Genomic DNA, 15175 nt, shown 5'->3' with positions numbered 1-15175 from the left:
GCAGGAGGGAGAGGGGAAACTGTTTCCAAGTGACTGAGCCAGTGCTCTGGGCTCAGGAGTACAATCACGAAACAAGAGGGGCGAACTTGCAGCCTGCAACTCCAGCGTCCGGGCGGACAGACTCTCCAGTCATCCCTCAGAGCACGCGAGCCCTGCTTGGAGCAGAGGAAGCGGGACGTCTGGGCCCCAAGGCTGCAACCAGCGCACAAAGTGAAGTGCGTCTCCCGGGGGCTCTGGTTCTACACATCAACTTCTTTCAAATGTTCTAGCGTCTTTAAAACTCATGACACCATCAAGAGTTTAAAATGCAATACTACAAAATAGACTTTAAAAAAAGGGCGAGAAGTTGATTTAGGACATCTATAACAAAATTCCAATTTATACTTTCAATTATTTTCTTAAGGTCTGTCTCATCTCTGCCATTTGACCGTAAGCTGCTTCAGGGAGGATCTGTGTTAATCTGTCTTGCTCTCAGCACTTAACCCTGAAGACTCTCACTATGTAAATATACTCCAATACATTTTAAAACATCTTCTCATGCAGTAGTGCACAAAGAGCAGTGTGAACAAATATAATAACAGGCACTTACCATGGAAACCACTAGGACTAACGCCAGCTAACACAGCAAACACAATTTTTCAGAACGCTTAAATTTTGGAAGTCTTGAACTCAGTGAAAAAAATCTGTACATAAACTAAGACTCAACAAGGATTAGCGACTCTCACAGAACTAAACATTAAATAACTTGATTTTATTCGAAATAAGTGTAAGAACTACATTGGCAATTGATAATTACTCCTGAGAATTCTAATATTTAAATATCATAAGCAGCATATCTACAAACTTATTCAAAGTCTGAGACCTTTTGGGGAGGAAAAAAAGCAGCCAAGGCAGTGACACAGCGGGTCCCCGAGTCCACTGTGGGCTGGCGCTTGGAGAGCCAGGGCTTGGAGAAAGGCTAACGGACGCAAAGGGCTGACAGCTGTTCAACACGAGTAGAGTGTCCTGAAGGATACCAGGGATGGCCTTTCGGTTACCAATTGCTGCTGCTGCTAAGTCGCTTCAGTCGTGTCCGACTGTGTGCGACCCCATAGATGGCAGCCCACCAGGCTCCCCCGTCCCTGGGATTCTCCAGGCAAGAACACTGGAGTGGGTTGCCATTTCCTTCTCCAATGCATGAAAGTGAAAAGTCAAAGTGAAGTTGCTCAGCAGTGTCAGATTCTTCAAGACCCCATGGACTGTAGCCCACCAGGCTCCTCCATCCATGGGATTTTCCAGGCAAGAGTACTGGAGTGGGGTGCCATTGCCTTCTCCTCGGTTACCAACTAGAGCTTATCCAAAAAGTAGTCTGATGCTCTAATTACCTCAGATAAAAATCAGAAGGTTAAGAAAACACAGGTGACCATCCACTTAAGAGGAAAGTAAAGTAAGAGGAAGGTATTTTCAACTTTTTCTGTTGCCAACAAATTAAGGAATTTTCAAGGCCAAACAGAGCAGAGTTTTAAAATACAATAATATGATTTTCACTGGGTAAAAACTGGAAGTCAAACTACTTTTTCTTTTATGTCGCCATGACTTTGGCATATTCTGCTCGTAGATAAAGAAAGCGGTATTTCAAAAGGAAACAGAGCCCTAGGCCAAGGGGAACTGGGCACCCGGGGAGGCCCGCAGGGGCTGGCGGTGTGCCCGGCCAGCCGCTCTCCTCCCCGCCCTCCCGCGTGTTACCTTGGCACCAGGCTGCTGCCCGCTTGTCTTCTTGTTACCTTGTCCTTTATACCTTGGTATCTGAGCATGAGAATGAAATGACATTTTAACACAAAATAGAAACCTTTAAAAGTAAACTAATTCATACCAAACTAAAAAAGATTCCTATCAGAAAATGTCTTAAAAATGGAAAGTCTAATATAGTCTAAACATTTTTTAGCCTTTTCTTGACACTCTTCCTAAACTCACGCTACAGTTCATGTCCAGCAGTCACGGGGTCACACACAGGGCCCACAACCTCACCCCACCCAGCTCCCCGCGTGAGACTCACTCCTTCCCGCTCTGGCCAGAGGCACCCCGAGAAAGCCAGCCTTCCATCCTTGCAGCTTCCTTTAGGAACCGCCTTTCTCGGGGGGAAGCAGAGTGAGCTCGTCTGGGCCAGGCTGGCCCTGGGCCTGGCCACAGCTTCCCGGGACTCCTAGAGCTCTCCAGGCTGATGAGGTGCCCTTCTTAGAGCCCCAGACATTCAGAGACCTCAGAGAGAGAAGGAAGCTGGCCAGAAAGGGGTAGGCGAAGTACTGGGATCCTGAATCAAGACTCTGTAGGACTAGAGAGGAACCGCATTTTAACTGCCAGCAGAATGCCTTGTCTCCAAACAGCCCCACTAGAGATGAGCTACGGTGTCCGAAGTGCCCACTGCCCCCACAGGCCTAGGTGCTGACGGAGAGCCCAGGCAAAGTTGAAGACCGTCAGAGTGGATGGGGACCACCTGGAAACAATCAGGTGTCTCCAGGTTCACCTTAAAACTTACCATCACTTCTCTGTACTTACGGCAACATTTCCTGACTTAAAAGTTAAGAGTCTCATGATCATTCTCATGATCGAGCTTAAAACATTTTTATGTAGAGAGAATAGAAATACATAACAGACATTAATATTTCATCCTGAAGACATACAGTATGTGCAAAGTCCGTATTCCTAAAATGCTTTAAGAAAAAATATCTAAAAAGAGAACTTCCAAATAACTCAGTGCTACAGGCACTACTAAGTATTTAGGAATATGCATTAATTTAAATACCACTAAAGCCAGATATTGTCACAGAAAGCAAAGCTTTCTTCTCCTGTGGCTCTCTGTGTGGCAGTTCACCTGAAGACAGCATCAGACTGACTCACAACCTCTCTCTCCCTGCACAGAAGTTCCAGCCTGATGAGCATCGTAGGAGAATCCTTCCTAGACCAACACCTGCCCACCTCCCTACCAGGAAAGGCTAACTGGACCTCAGGAAGCAGGACAGCTACCAACAGCATGATGGCCTCATTTCTGGTTGCGAATAATGCACAACATTCCTCTGACTCCCAAATTTAAAAAATAAAAAGGAGCCACAAAATCAAAGAACCAGCAACAAACAACTGGAACCATTCACTGGTGCCTACGCCCAGGCTTCTGGAACAGAAAGGAACCTAGCAGTGTAACCGCTGATCTCTAGATGATCATGATTCAGAAAGACACAGCTGGGACCACGAACACCACAGCACCAGAGCCGCTGGGGCGGGGGGACGCGCTCCACCAGAGGCGCTCACGCGGCACCAGCAGACCCACGCCCCATGGGCAGCACCCTCGGGCTTGCCCACCGCGCGCAGCGCCACCCAGCGCAGGGGAGGATGCCCTTCCTGACCGTCACCCTTCCATCCACCCCACTAGGACGGGCAGCCCTGATTCTAAATTCCAGCAGCGGTCCCACTCCGTTTCTTCTCCATTATCCAAATCCCTGAAGTCAGAAGGCCTTAACTTGAACTCACACACACACACACACACAACTCATACACACGTGCACACACACACACACACTTCATACACATGCACCCACACAGATACACAACTCATACATACACGCGTGTGCAGACACATGCACACACGACACACAACTCATACACACACATGTGCAGAGACACACACGACTCATACACATACGCATGCACACCACACAAAGACAACCAGAGTACATAAACGTTCTTTTAAGCTCTCAAAATAGCTCATCAGTATAAAAAATCATCATAATGCACAATTCCAAATCTGAGCACCTGTCTACAGTATTTAACATGACACTTTTACATTCTGGAACTTAATATTCTGAAATTATAGGAATTTAAAAGTGAAAAATCAGTAAACTTCTTCTGTCAATTGGACAAAATGTTCACAGTATGAAATGAATGCAAATATCCTACAATTCTGTCATTTAACAGCACATTTCTTTCTATGGTACAATACTCAAAACACTATTAACAAAGCAAAAGAATTTTAAAAACTTTTGATTAGAAAAAGTAAATTTAGCATTTTAAAAGTGCATAGTACTAAGACACAAATCTCATGTGGCTCAGCATATAAATCACTGATCAAACAATTTAAGAACATATTTACATGGCATTTCCTACTGACTTGTATAATGGTCCCAAAGGGGCTTATTAAAGTTTCAGAAGAGTCTCATAAATAAAAACTTCAACCAAACATAAAAAGCACCTTCAACAACAACGACACTCGTACCAAGACTAGAGACGGGAGCCTTGGCCCGCTCACCTTACTGGGAGGAGTGTGTGCGCCTGTTTTTCCTTCTGGTGACTTTGGTGGAGAATGTACGTCAGACAGGTCCAGTGCGCCCTGAAATATTACATGGTTGAAAATTAAGACACATTTAAGAACAAAGCATGAAATACTAGTCATACCTCAACAGAATTTAAACACTTAAAACCACTACACAATGTTGCCATTTTTATTTCTTCCTATTAATATAAACATCCTTAGATTTTCTCCAAATTTTACCACAAATACACAGACTTAGGATTCTAATTACCTGCTGAGTGTTTCCCTCAAGCACTTGGGACAGGCTCCCCAGGCCACATGTATTAATAAATACGCCCCTAGCGTTCTCTCCAAGCGAACCTTCTCGCTTTGCTTTCCCTGCTCTCCACAAAAACACTGTCCTCTGATTCTCAAACATATCTCTTTCTTCCCTCCCTGGACTTCTTTACTTCATTTGGTCTCAAAAAAAACCCTCATAAAAACAAGTAACTATTTCAAAAATGCGGGATGGGGCCCTCAGTTACAGGGGCTGCCAGGAGTGAGAGAGGAAAGAGAGAGAAGGTGCAGGGCAACACTGCAGAGCTGGGTGGGGGAGAGGATCACTTCAGGCGGAAAGAAGAGAAAAAGGACAGGGCAAGGAAGCAAAGGCCACTCTGGGGTGCGCTCTGAGCTTCCAGATTCAAAACCAGGCATGGGGCTAGAAAGCCAGGTTGGGACCACATCATGCAGGATCTTATAGCTGAGGAAGTGAGAGTTGCTCAGGCATGTCTGACTCTTTGAGACCCCATGGACTCCTCTGTCCAAGGAACTCTCCAGGCAAGAATACTGGAGTGGGTAGCTGTTCCCTTCTCCAGGGGATCTTCCCAACCCAGGGATTGAACCCAGGTCTCCCGCACTGCAGGCAGATTCTTTACCAGCTGAGCCACCAGGGAAGCCCACCGCTGAGGAACCTGGAGATTATTCAGTGTCATTCCATACTCACTGCAACGTTTAAAGAGGGAAGAAATAGACAAAGGGCTGAATTTTAGAATTAATTCAGCAATCATGAACAGAAAAGACTGAAAAGATGTGGATCCAGCAACCTGGTTTTAAGGAAGGTTTAAAACGCACGTTCTGAGGCTTCCCAGGTGGCCTTAGTGCTAAGGAACCTGCCTGCATTTCAGGAGGGATAAGAGGCGTAGGTCCCGTCCCTGGGTTGGGAGGATCCCCTGGAGGAGGGCAGGGCAGCCCACTCCAGTCCTCTTGCTGGAGAACCCCACGGACAGAGGACCCAGCAGTCTATGGTCCACAGGGTCGCAGAGGCGACTGAAGCAACTTCACACGCACACACACAGAATCACTTTGGGTGAAAGCTTCTCTGAGTTCAGTGGGCTAATCCACAGCTAGTTTTCTTCTCCAGAATCAAAAGTCAAAATGAGGTCAATTAAATCTACAATTTTTTATTTCATTATAAAAATCACAGAATGTTTCCCCTCTAAGTGATAAGGACTAGTAAATGACAAAAGGGCCCACGCAGACACCGTGAGCTCCCTACTTAAAGTATCAATCCACTGCGTGCGTGTACATACACAAACTACTAAAATGAGACACCCGGGCATGAAGGGTGGAAAACCAGCACGAAGTAGAGATGACACGTCCAGCCTAACGGGTCTGCATCCTGAGGGAGGAAACGATCACCTTCTGGAGCTACTGAGACCCCAGGCCGGGTCCACGCGACAGACCTCACCTACGAACCAGGCAAACTGAGTGGGAAGCTCTGGACCCATCTGTAAGAGTCACAGACTGAAAACTCATTTACTGAGTCTCGATTCCAATCAAACCTACTGGACAGGAAAACTACTGTGTCTGTGTTTGAGGCGGACATCCTGCCAAGGAGGGCATAGAGAGCTCCCAGGAAGCAGCCTTTCTTTCAGGAGCTGCTGCCAAACCCCCAGGGCCCAGGAGGGACAGCGACCACTCTCACTGACAAACGGGGCCGGGGCGAGCCGAGCCACAGGGACAGAACCTACGCAAACCGAGACGGGACGTGCAGGAGGGGCCGGGCGGGTGTGGGGTGGGGACCACTTCTGCTCTGGTGCAGCTTTCACTGTCAGAAGTAAAGACAACAAAGTCAGTTTTCTTTCACAAAGATTCAAACGTGCCAGTGAGTTAACCAGGTGAAAGGCTGGAAATTCTGGTCTCAAGCCTGTAAAAACGATTGGGCTGGGCTTGGGAATCCTGTGTTCAGTCCTAACAGCAAAGGAAGGAACAGGAACAGTGGTCATGGCCTGCCCAGCATGGCTCCCGGAGCTCCATGACGCGGCAGCTTCTAGTCCTCGATGCGACCACCGATACACCCGAGTATCTCCATCTCACAGGTGCTGGGCCTGAGACACGTGGAGGGTAGGTGGCCAAAGAGGGTCACACACAGGGTGGAGCAGAGCCTGGGTGTCACCCAAGCAGTCTGGCCACAGAGTCCAGGTTACTACTAGGATGCTAAGGCAGGGAGAGCAAACCAGAGAGACAGAGGGCAGCCACCACTGCACAAGGGGAATCCAAGAGCAGAGAGAAACAAGACACAAGGGGCAAGTGGAGAGACAGCAATCTGGGCCCCAGAAGCCAAAAGACGTGTCACCTCCACCCACAGACTGAGGCCCAGGAGACAGCAGGGACCAAGGCCACCTTTTCATTCACTAGAAGCTGGCACAACGGCCTCATGGAGTAAGTTCACACCAAAAACTGCTCAAGTATTACAAATGACTGAGCCCCAATGCATGAGCTGCAGTCAGGGCTCACCACCTTCTCCAATGCCCTTCCCACACTCTCCCCCAGTCTCACACTGAGACGGAGCTCAACAAAATTTCAACCTGAAACAACTACTGCTCTCTAACTAAAAACTACTGCCCCTAAAAAGTGCAGAGCTGACCATGGATGACAGTGCCCGTCCTCCATGACGGCTGTGTGTGAGCTCAGCTACTGCCCCTAAAAAGTGCAGAGCTGACCATGGATGACAGTGCCTGTCCTCCATGATGGCTGTGTGAGAGCTCGGTTACTGCCCCTAAAGAGTGCAGAGCTGACCATGGATGACAGCGCCCGTCCTCCATGACGGCTGTGTGAGCTCGGCTGCTCAGTAGTGTCTCTTTGCAACCCCATGAACTGTAGCCCGCCAGGCTCCTCTGTGCATGAGATTCTCCAGGCAAGAAAACTGGACTGGGTTGCCATTGCCTTCTCCAGGGGATCTTTCCGACCCAGGACTGGAACCCACGTCTCTTCCATGTCCTGCACTGTAGGTGGATTCGAACCACCATGGCAGCCCTAATTGAAATGTCCATTTCCTTATGTGAGCACACCGTGACTAGCTCCCAACTCCTCCAGAACAGATGGCTTGCTTATATTTTATCTTTTAATTAAACAATCTATTTAGTATGCCTTTGATGCTATAGGTACTCAGTCACGCTTTAATGATTTTCAAAGATTCTAATGGGAAACACACAGCCCATAGCCTCCCAGGTTCCTACCTGCCCACCTCTGTTCAACAAGATACCTGAGACAATCACAGTGCTGTCTGTCTGTGAAACAGCATCTTGATGGGATATGATTGTTTGTAAAGGAAACCAGACCATTAATCTCATTAGCATGATTTCTAAAAAGAAAGGCTAAGAATCAGAAATACAATGGCTAATTTAAACTATGAAATTGTTTAGAAACTGCAAAATCAACAGTTCAAAGTTTTAAGCCTCGTTTTAAAAAGACTTTAAGTTCAAAAACTTTTTAACAAGCCTACAGTTCAGCCCGTCTACGTTTAGAAGCAATAATAACAATAACGACCAGCGACCCGTCGGGTGTCCTCAGTCTCCCTCATGCACCGACTCGTGCACGTGAGCCTCCCAGGGCCTGAGTGGAGTCCACCATCCCCGTCCAGAGGAGGAGCCGGGCGGGGAGTCGCGTGAACAAGGCCGAACTTGGTTGGTGGGGGAGCCGGCAGGGGCTCCACACACCTGGTCCGAACCCCACGCTTTGAGGGTCCCTCCCCAGAAAAGGCACAGCAGCAGCCTCAGAGCTTCTGCGTCTACAGTTTTCATCAAATTGTGCATTTATACAACCTCTGAGTATGTCTGGTTTGATTTGAAGGAATGGCCTCTTTTTATTTCAAGCTTACTCAACACGTGTCAACTACCCCGCACGGCCGCCCTGGATACGCAATGACTGGAAACAGGAGCAGATAGCAAAGGACAGGACGGTACTCACTTCCCCACTGGTCAGCGCTTTCTCTTTTTGTTGACAGCGTCTGATCACTTCTAATAATAAGGGTCCACCCACAGTACCTTCGGCTTCAATAATTCCTAAATCTCGGGCTAAATTCTCTCGACCTTCAAGACCTTGAAACTGGGAAAGAAATAAGATGTAAGAAAGTAAAACAGAAATGCACAAAAACATAGCAAAACTATTTTCAGAGGTGAAAGAAAACTATTTTCAAACTTAAAGGCATCTCTAAACTCAAAGACACCATTTTTCTAATGAATGAAATCTCCATTTTTTAAGATTACACATCTCCACGTTTCAAGTCCCCCCTAGCAGGCGCAGGCCAACACCTGAACACACTAACTCTGCAAGAACAATTCTGGCAAGTTCTGTGAAGCAAGGACATTGGCGCCAGCTGTCTAACAGCTCAGATGGCTTTTAAGAAACTAAGACATATCAGCTATAAAAACAATCCTTATGCAAGACACTCTACATTGTCAAATTTTGTTAATTTTCAACTTGTAACGAACGCATCTGTGTCAAAGGCAGCTTCAAGGACAGACATTAAAAAGCATCATTCTTACTGTGCTAGTTTCAGGTTGAAAAACTGCCAAGGTAAAGTCAAGATTAAAAAACTGAAGAAATTCGGCAACAAGACTGGCCACCAGCCGGCCTGCAAAGAGCAAAAGAGAAAGTGGGAGAGGATCTTTAGGAACCAAAGCCTCATCACCGACACTGGAAGTAAGACAGCTATAGGGAATAAAGTTTCTCAAGGTTTTAAATTACAATTTCTTCTCTCTGAATAATACAATTAAGGGATAAATGTCTCAGTCTCCCTCATTAGGATTGTCAGTCTGAAACAATAAGACAATATGACGTTCCATAAATGGATTAGACTAATTTGCTTATAACTTTTTGCAGTAAGTCAGCTTTCTGTAATAAAACTGTCTTTAACCAACAATGTTCCATAGCCAAGGATTTTCAATAGCAAACCAACGGTTGTCCAATCATATACAATTTAAAACGAGAACTTCTAATATTTGAAAGTTCAAAAAATAATCTGAAATTCCTGACTTCTCTCAAATGGAGTCAAGATTCGAAAATTCAGAGACAGACAAAATAAACAACAAACATCTTACCGTCCTTTGTATTTAAAAACTTTTTCAGGCTCTCATTGACTAAAGGAGTTTTGTTCTGTTAAAAAAATGAAATATCATTAAACGTTACATGTTCGTCCCCACTACAAAATGTAGACCAAAGTTTAATTTTTTTGCAAGATATTAAGTAAAATACTGTCACACAAAAAATCATGGTTAAACCCATTCTGTAACTACTGATTATTACAGGAATGGTTTTTTTGTTAAGGTGAGGACTGAGACAGGTAAGGGAGTAGTTAGGAGATTGTTCCTGACAGCAGCAAAAGAAATTTTTAGGTGTAATTTAGGTGTAATAGTAATGGATTTTAAATGTTAATGAATTAGAGGATCCCTGGAGCATAAAGGACTATGAAACCATTTATTCAAGTGTTTCCAATTTCCCCTAAGGAAAGGGATCTATGAGATTTAGTACTGACTTCAGAGTTCCTGTGATAACTTTCTTTAGGCTACTCCAAAAGTCTAAAGTATACATGAAAAGAGAACGACCTTCACTCTCCCCTAACAGTAAAGAAGCATAATCTTTAATTCAAAATTATCCCTGGCTATACACTACTATAAACGGCATCTCAGAATGGCTTTTAAGCAATTAGAACTTAAACATAAATGAATACGGTCGTTAAAGTTTGTAGATTTCATACCTCTACTTTTTCTTGCTCCTCTAGTGCTAAAAACACAGCTGCTCGGAGTTCAGCCTTTAAAAAGCGGGGTGGAGAGGAGGAAAAGAACAAAAATTATCTCCAGACAATTTTCATGGCAAGAAGCACAAACACCGAAATTTCCAAAGTCAAAACGAAAACCAGCAAGATTACAATGCTTAGGAGGCAGGTGCAGAGAGAGGTCAGAGGGCATCCTGACGCACTCTGAAGAATATGACACAAGCTCTCGAGTCCACTGTTCGTGCCCCTGGCACTGTCTCTCTCAACACCCATGCCTCTGGTTTCAGCTGGGATCTCCATCCTTAACCATGCCCACCAGTAGTGTGAATGAATGAGAAACACACGCCAAGAAGCAAGCCCTTGGACATCCGCACCCCGCTTGTTACAGAAAGCTGGAGGGGCTGGCCGACCGGCAGCACAGGCCAGAGGCGGGGGACAGCCAAGGAGTGGGGAGCAACTCGACCACCGGACTGTGGGCGACTGTACGATCGGAGGCGGGGCGGGGACCGGGGGGAGCAGTGGGCAAACGAGCCCCAAACGTGCAGTGGGCATCAGAGGGGACAGTGAGCAACTGGACCCCAAACGTGCAGTGGGGACCAGAGGGGGCTGCGGAGACTGGACCCCGGACGCCGGGGTCGGCCTCCTCCGACTAAAGCCGGCTGGGCCCCTTCGTCCGCTCACTGCCGCACCGCCCGGGGCTCCCCGTGACTGACCCCGGACCCCCGCGCGGGCCGCCCCCGAGGTGGCCGGCGGCTCGGACCCCAGCCCGGGCGGCCCTTCCATCGCGCCCCGCGCCCCTTTGTGACGCCCGCGTCCACACGGGCCCTGCGGCCCGCGAGCGCGGCCCGCCGCCTGCCCGCCAGCTCCCAGTCCCCCGCCTCACCTTGATGCGGTTCAGGACCCCGCTGTTCTCCAGCGTCTGCACCAGCAGGTCCCGCAGCTCCGTGTCCTCCTCCGCCACCACCGCGGCCGCCGTCGCCGCCATCTTGCTTCTCCAAGACAACCGCCCAAGCCGCGCCAACGGCCGCGGTCGCCTCAGCCCGCAGGGCGCGCGGCCGAGACCACGCCCCCGGCGTCGGCGCGCAGCCCGCCGTCACGTCGGGGCGGGGCCGCGGGCGGTGCGGGGGGGCGGGGCCGCGGGCGGTGCGGGGGGGCGGGGCCGCGGGCGGTGCGGGGGGGCGGGGCCGCGGGCGGTGCGGGGGGGCGGGGCCGCGGGCGGTGCGGGGGGGCGGGGCCGCGGGCGGCGCGGGGTTGGCCGGGCGTCGCGGTCCGCAGAGGCCAGAGGCTTGGTGGGGCCCGGGTGGAAAGTGGGGTTAGGCCGGGAGGCAGGCGGAAATAGCGGCGTTTGGAAGGTGTCAGGTGCACGCCTGCGGGTCGCTGCTGTGGAAGACGGGCTGAAATCCAGGGTCCCCCAGTGGCTTCCCAAGGTGCGGCCGAAGTGTGCGTGCAGGGCAGCTGTGTGTGCACGCTCGCCGGGAGCGCACACCTCCCCACGCCGTGCACTGCAGGGTGTGTGGACGTGCAAACGCTGCGTTGCTGTGTTTTCCACCCTGCGTGTTCACACAGCTCTTCTGTCACGTGTGGAGGAAGGTGATCCCAAACCACTAGCACTTCCAGGGGAAAGCTGTAGATTCTAGAATCCCCCGACGCCCGCCCGGCGAGTCTGCAGCCCATCCTCAGAGTCGATTTTCTCCAGGAGCCGGGGCTCTAACACGCTGGCCTGCAGGTGACCATCTGGGTTACAAATGAGTGAGAAAGGAAAAGGCGCGGTTTCCTGGCAGGTCTGTTCAAACTGACATGTGCCTTTCCAGACAGCCTTACACGTGGGTATGTTACAGACACACAGTACTTTTTTCACTTCCCTAATTTGGATGCTATGCTGACTACTTTTTAATTTACTAACTTCACTCAATAAATCCTGATCATTTTTTTGACGGGTACATATATATTCTGCCTCTCTCTTTTAACTCCTATGTAGTATTCTCTTTAAGGATGTTTCATAGCTATTCTTTATAATAGGCTCTGATTTATTTACATTTGTTTTGTCTGTTATGAAAGTTACTCATACCAGTGGTTTAAAATCAAAAGAAAGCGGAAAATGCTAAAAGTATCTGCATCCTCCCTACTCACCTAGGTCTCACCTGTTACCATACCCTAGTGAAAGTGAAAATCACTCGGTTGTGTCTGACTCTTTGTGACCCCATGGACTATACAGTCCATGGAGTTCTCCAGGCCAGAATACTAAAGTGGGTAGCCTTTCCCTTCTCCAGGGGATCTTCTCAACCCAGGGATCTAACCCATGTCTCCCCCAGCTATTAATACAATTAAGTTTGTTTTTAGTTCTTTTTTAGTTCTTCTGGTTCTTTTTAAGTCTAAATAACATATATCCTGACCCATCAACCATAAAAAACATCTTTTCAAAGAATAAAAATTTATCTTTTCTTTCAACTACTAATTTTAAAAATTACATACTTTTAACAGTGGAAGATTTTGTGAGTTTTAAATCATTTACCTAAGTCATTATTTATAAATTTACATATTACCTATTGGCTCCCTGCAAAGGGAGATGAGGAAGTTAGTATATCTATACTCTCTTCCACCCACGTTATTAGTTCAAGTTTTATTTTTATACTATCAAGAACTTGCATTCCCTTCTGTACTTATAATTACATTTCAGACTTTGTCTGTAATTGATGGAAAACAGCAGCATTCACAGTATTCAGGGTGCATCAGGTCGGTAGGCAGAGCCCATATGCCCTCAGCTGAACCTTTTCTGCCCCCGGGCCAGCCTCCAGCTTTGGCTTTTTTCGCCACCAGAGCCTGGTCTGCCTGCATTGGGGGAAGAACTGGGATGCCAGGGGATTTGTACCTCCTGAGAGCATCTGCAATCGCAGACAGTGAATAGGTGAGGACCCCCAGCTCTGTCACCTCTGGGGGCAGCAGGTTCATCTCAGGTGTGCCCGCTAGCTTCCAGCGTTCGAGTTCAAGTTCTAGTTAAATGGGAACAGGCTTTATAAGGTCCCGTTTCCCTGCTCACACTGGTGTTTCCTGGGATCCCCTCCCAAGGCCCTCAGACCAAGACAGTCCCCCCCAGACTGAGTCATGCAAAGCAGACACAGGGATGGGGTCTGGAATTCGGTTCCTCATCAGTCAGATGGCAGCGAGGACCCACTGTGGTGGTAAGCGGGGTGGTGGTAACCCTGGAAAGGTGCCACAGCTTTGTGGCTGTGACCAAGTGGGAAGTGGGTGCATGCTGGGGGTGTGACTTGTGCAATCCCTCCAACATTTGGGGAAGTGGGGGCAATGGGAATTTTAAAGATTGTAGAGTCAGTTTTGTTTTTGTTTTTTTAATGATAGAAAAATGCTGAAGGAAGAATATGACAGCCAGCTACCAGCCCAGAGTGTGTGCCCATGAGATCACTGTGGTGGCTTGAAGCCCACTGTGGTGGGAAACACTGCGGAAACGGGCGAGTGCTCTAAGTTAGAACTCAGGGGGAGCAGCTGTCCAGCACTTCCGAGCTCGTCCCCTCACTCCACTGGGTTTCCTGAGTCTGAGGATTTATTGTGGTTGTTGTCGTAAAGCCACGAAGTTGTGTCCCACTCTTTGCAACCCGGTGGACTGCAGCATGCCAGGCTGCCCTGTCCCTCACCATCTCCCAGAGTTTTCTCAAACTCTTGTCCGTTGAGTCGGTGATGCCATCCAACCATCTCATCCTCTGCTGCCCGCTTCTCCTCCTCCTTTGCCTGAGGATTTCTACCACTTGTTAATTCTCTAGGCCTCCTGGCCTTGCTAAGCCTCCGTTTCCTCAGCTGTGGAGCATTAACCTACCTCACAGATTTCTGTCATTTAAAATACTGTAGACGAGGATCTGACCTGTTGGCGGGGGTGGGGATGAGCGAGGGCAGAGGGGCCTTGCCGCAGGCAGGCAGTCGGCCACGGTGCACATCTTTATTTGGCCCCGGCTAGGTCGGCCCCTGGGGCTTTTGTTTCAGCTGAGCTGTGCTTCTCCATTTTGATTCTTTGAGCAGCTTTGGAAGGTAACTTTCTAAGTTACCTTCAATTTCGATTACTACTCTATCAAAAAAGTTAATATAACTCCTCACTTGCTCCCAGAGAGTCATTTATTCAGTGGGGGAATTTGCCTTAAAACGCACGTGTGTTTCCTATTGTAAAGTCCACAGAGTGAAAGTTCTGTTAAAATATTCATTTCCTTCAGCACTTTAATGCTGAGAATGTCTCTATTTATAATTTGTGAACGTGGGATTTTTAATAATGCTGTTGTTCAGTCGCAAAGTTGTGCCGACTTTTTGCGACCCCATGAACTACAGCACTCCAGGCTTCACTGCTTAAAGTTCATTTTCATAATTGAAGGAAACATACTATTACGTTTTTAAATATCCCGAATAAGCCTTAAATTAAGGTCAAAGAAATGGGAAATGCATTCTTACTTGACTTGGGAGCTAAGAGAGCTATTCATGTGTTAATTTTCATATCACCAAAATTGATGGATAAAAGGCTAAAAAAATATTTGAAATGATAAAAAAGATTCCCTTAGATGTAATTATGTGCTCACATTTAGCTTGTTCTTGTGCTTACTCATTTAGCCTCCATGTTTTTTTTAAGAAGACCAGTGCACAGTCGATGGATTTGCATTGTTTAATTCACCTCCTTATAAGAGTTATTCAATTTATCATTATTTTTCACAGCTTTGTTGAGAAATAATTCACATGTCATACACTCATCCATTTAAATCATACAAGTCAATGATTTTAGGACATTTGCAGAGTTGTGCAACATCACCACGTCCTAATTTTAGAATATTTCTGTCCTCCCTGAAGGAAACCCTTTATCCATTAGC

General features: G+C 47.6%; 1 protein-coding gene across 2 annotated transcripts in view; it reads right to left on the bottom strand.

The window, feature by feature from the left end:
* Positions 1-11381, bottom strand: part of CEP43 (centrosomal protein 43) — a 28385-nt gene extending 17004 nt beyond the window's left edge. The window contains 7 exon segments of one of the 2 annotated variants that reach the window (NM_001077859.2): positions 1726-1785; positions 4280-4360; positions 8510-8647; positions 9088-9176; positions 9643-9697; positions 10299-10352; positions 11200-11354. In NM_001077859.2, the coding sequence (NP_001071327.1) occupies positions 1726-1785; positions 4280-4360; positions 8510-8647; positions 9088-9176; positions 9643-9697; positions 10299-10352; positions 11200-11301 (579 nt within the window). In that variant the 5' untranslated portion in view covers positions 11302-11354. 2 annotated transcript variants of the gene reach the window in all.
* Positions 11382-15175: the final 3794 nt, after the last annotated feature.

This window comes from Bos taurus, chromosome 9, assembly GCF_002263795.3.
Source record: "Bos taurus isolate L1 Dominette 01449 registration number 42190680 breed Hereford chromosome 9, ARS-UCD2.0, whole genome shotgun sequence".
NCBI lineage: Eukaryota > Metazoa > Chordata > Mammalia > Artiodactyla > Bovidae > Bos > Bos taurus.
Note: the sequence above shows the minus strand (reverse complement) of the source record. Positions and strands in the feature narration are given on the sequence as shown.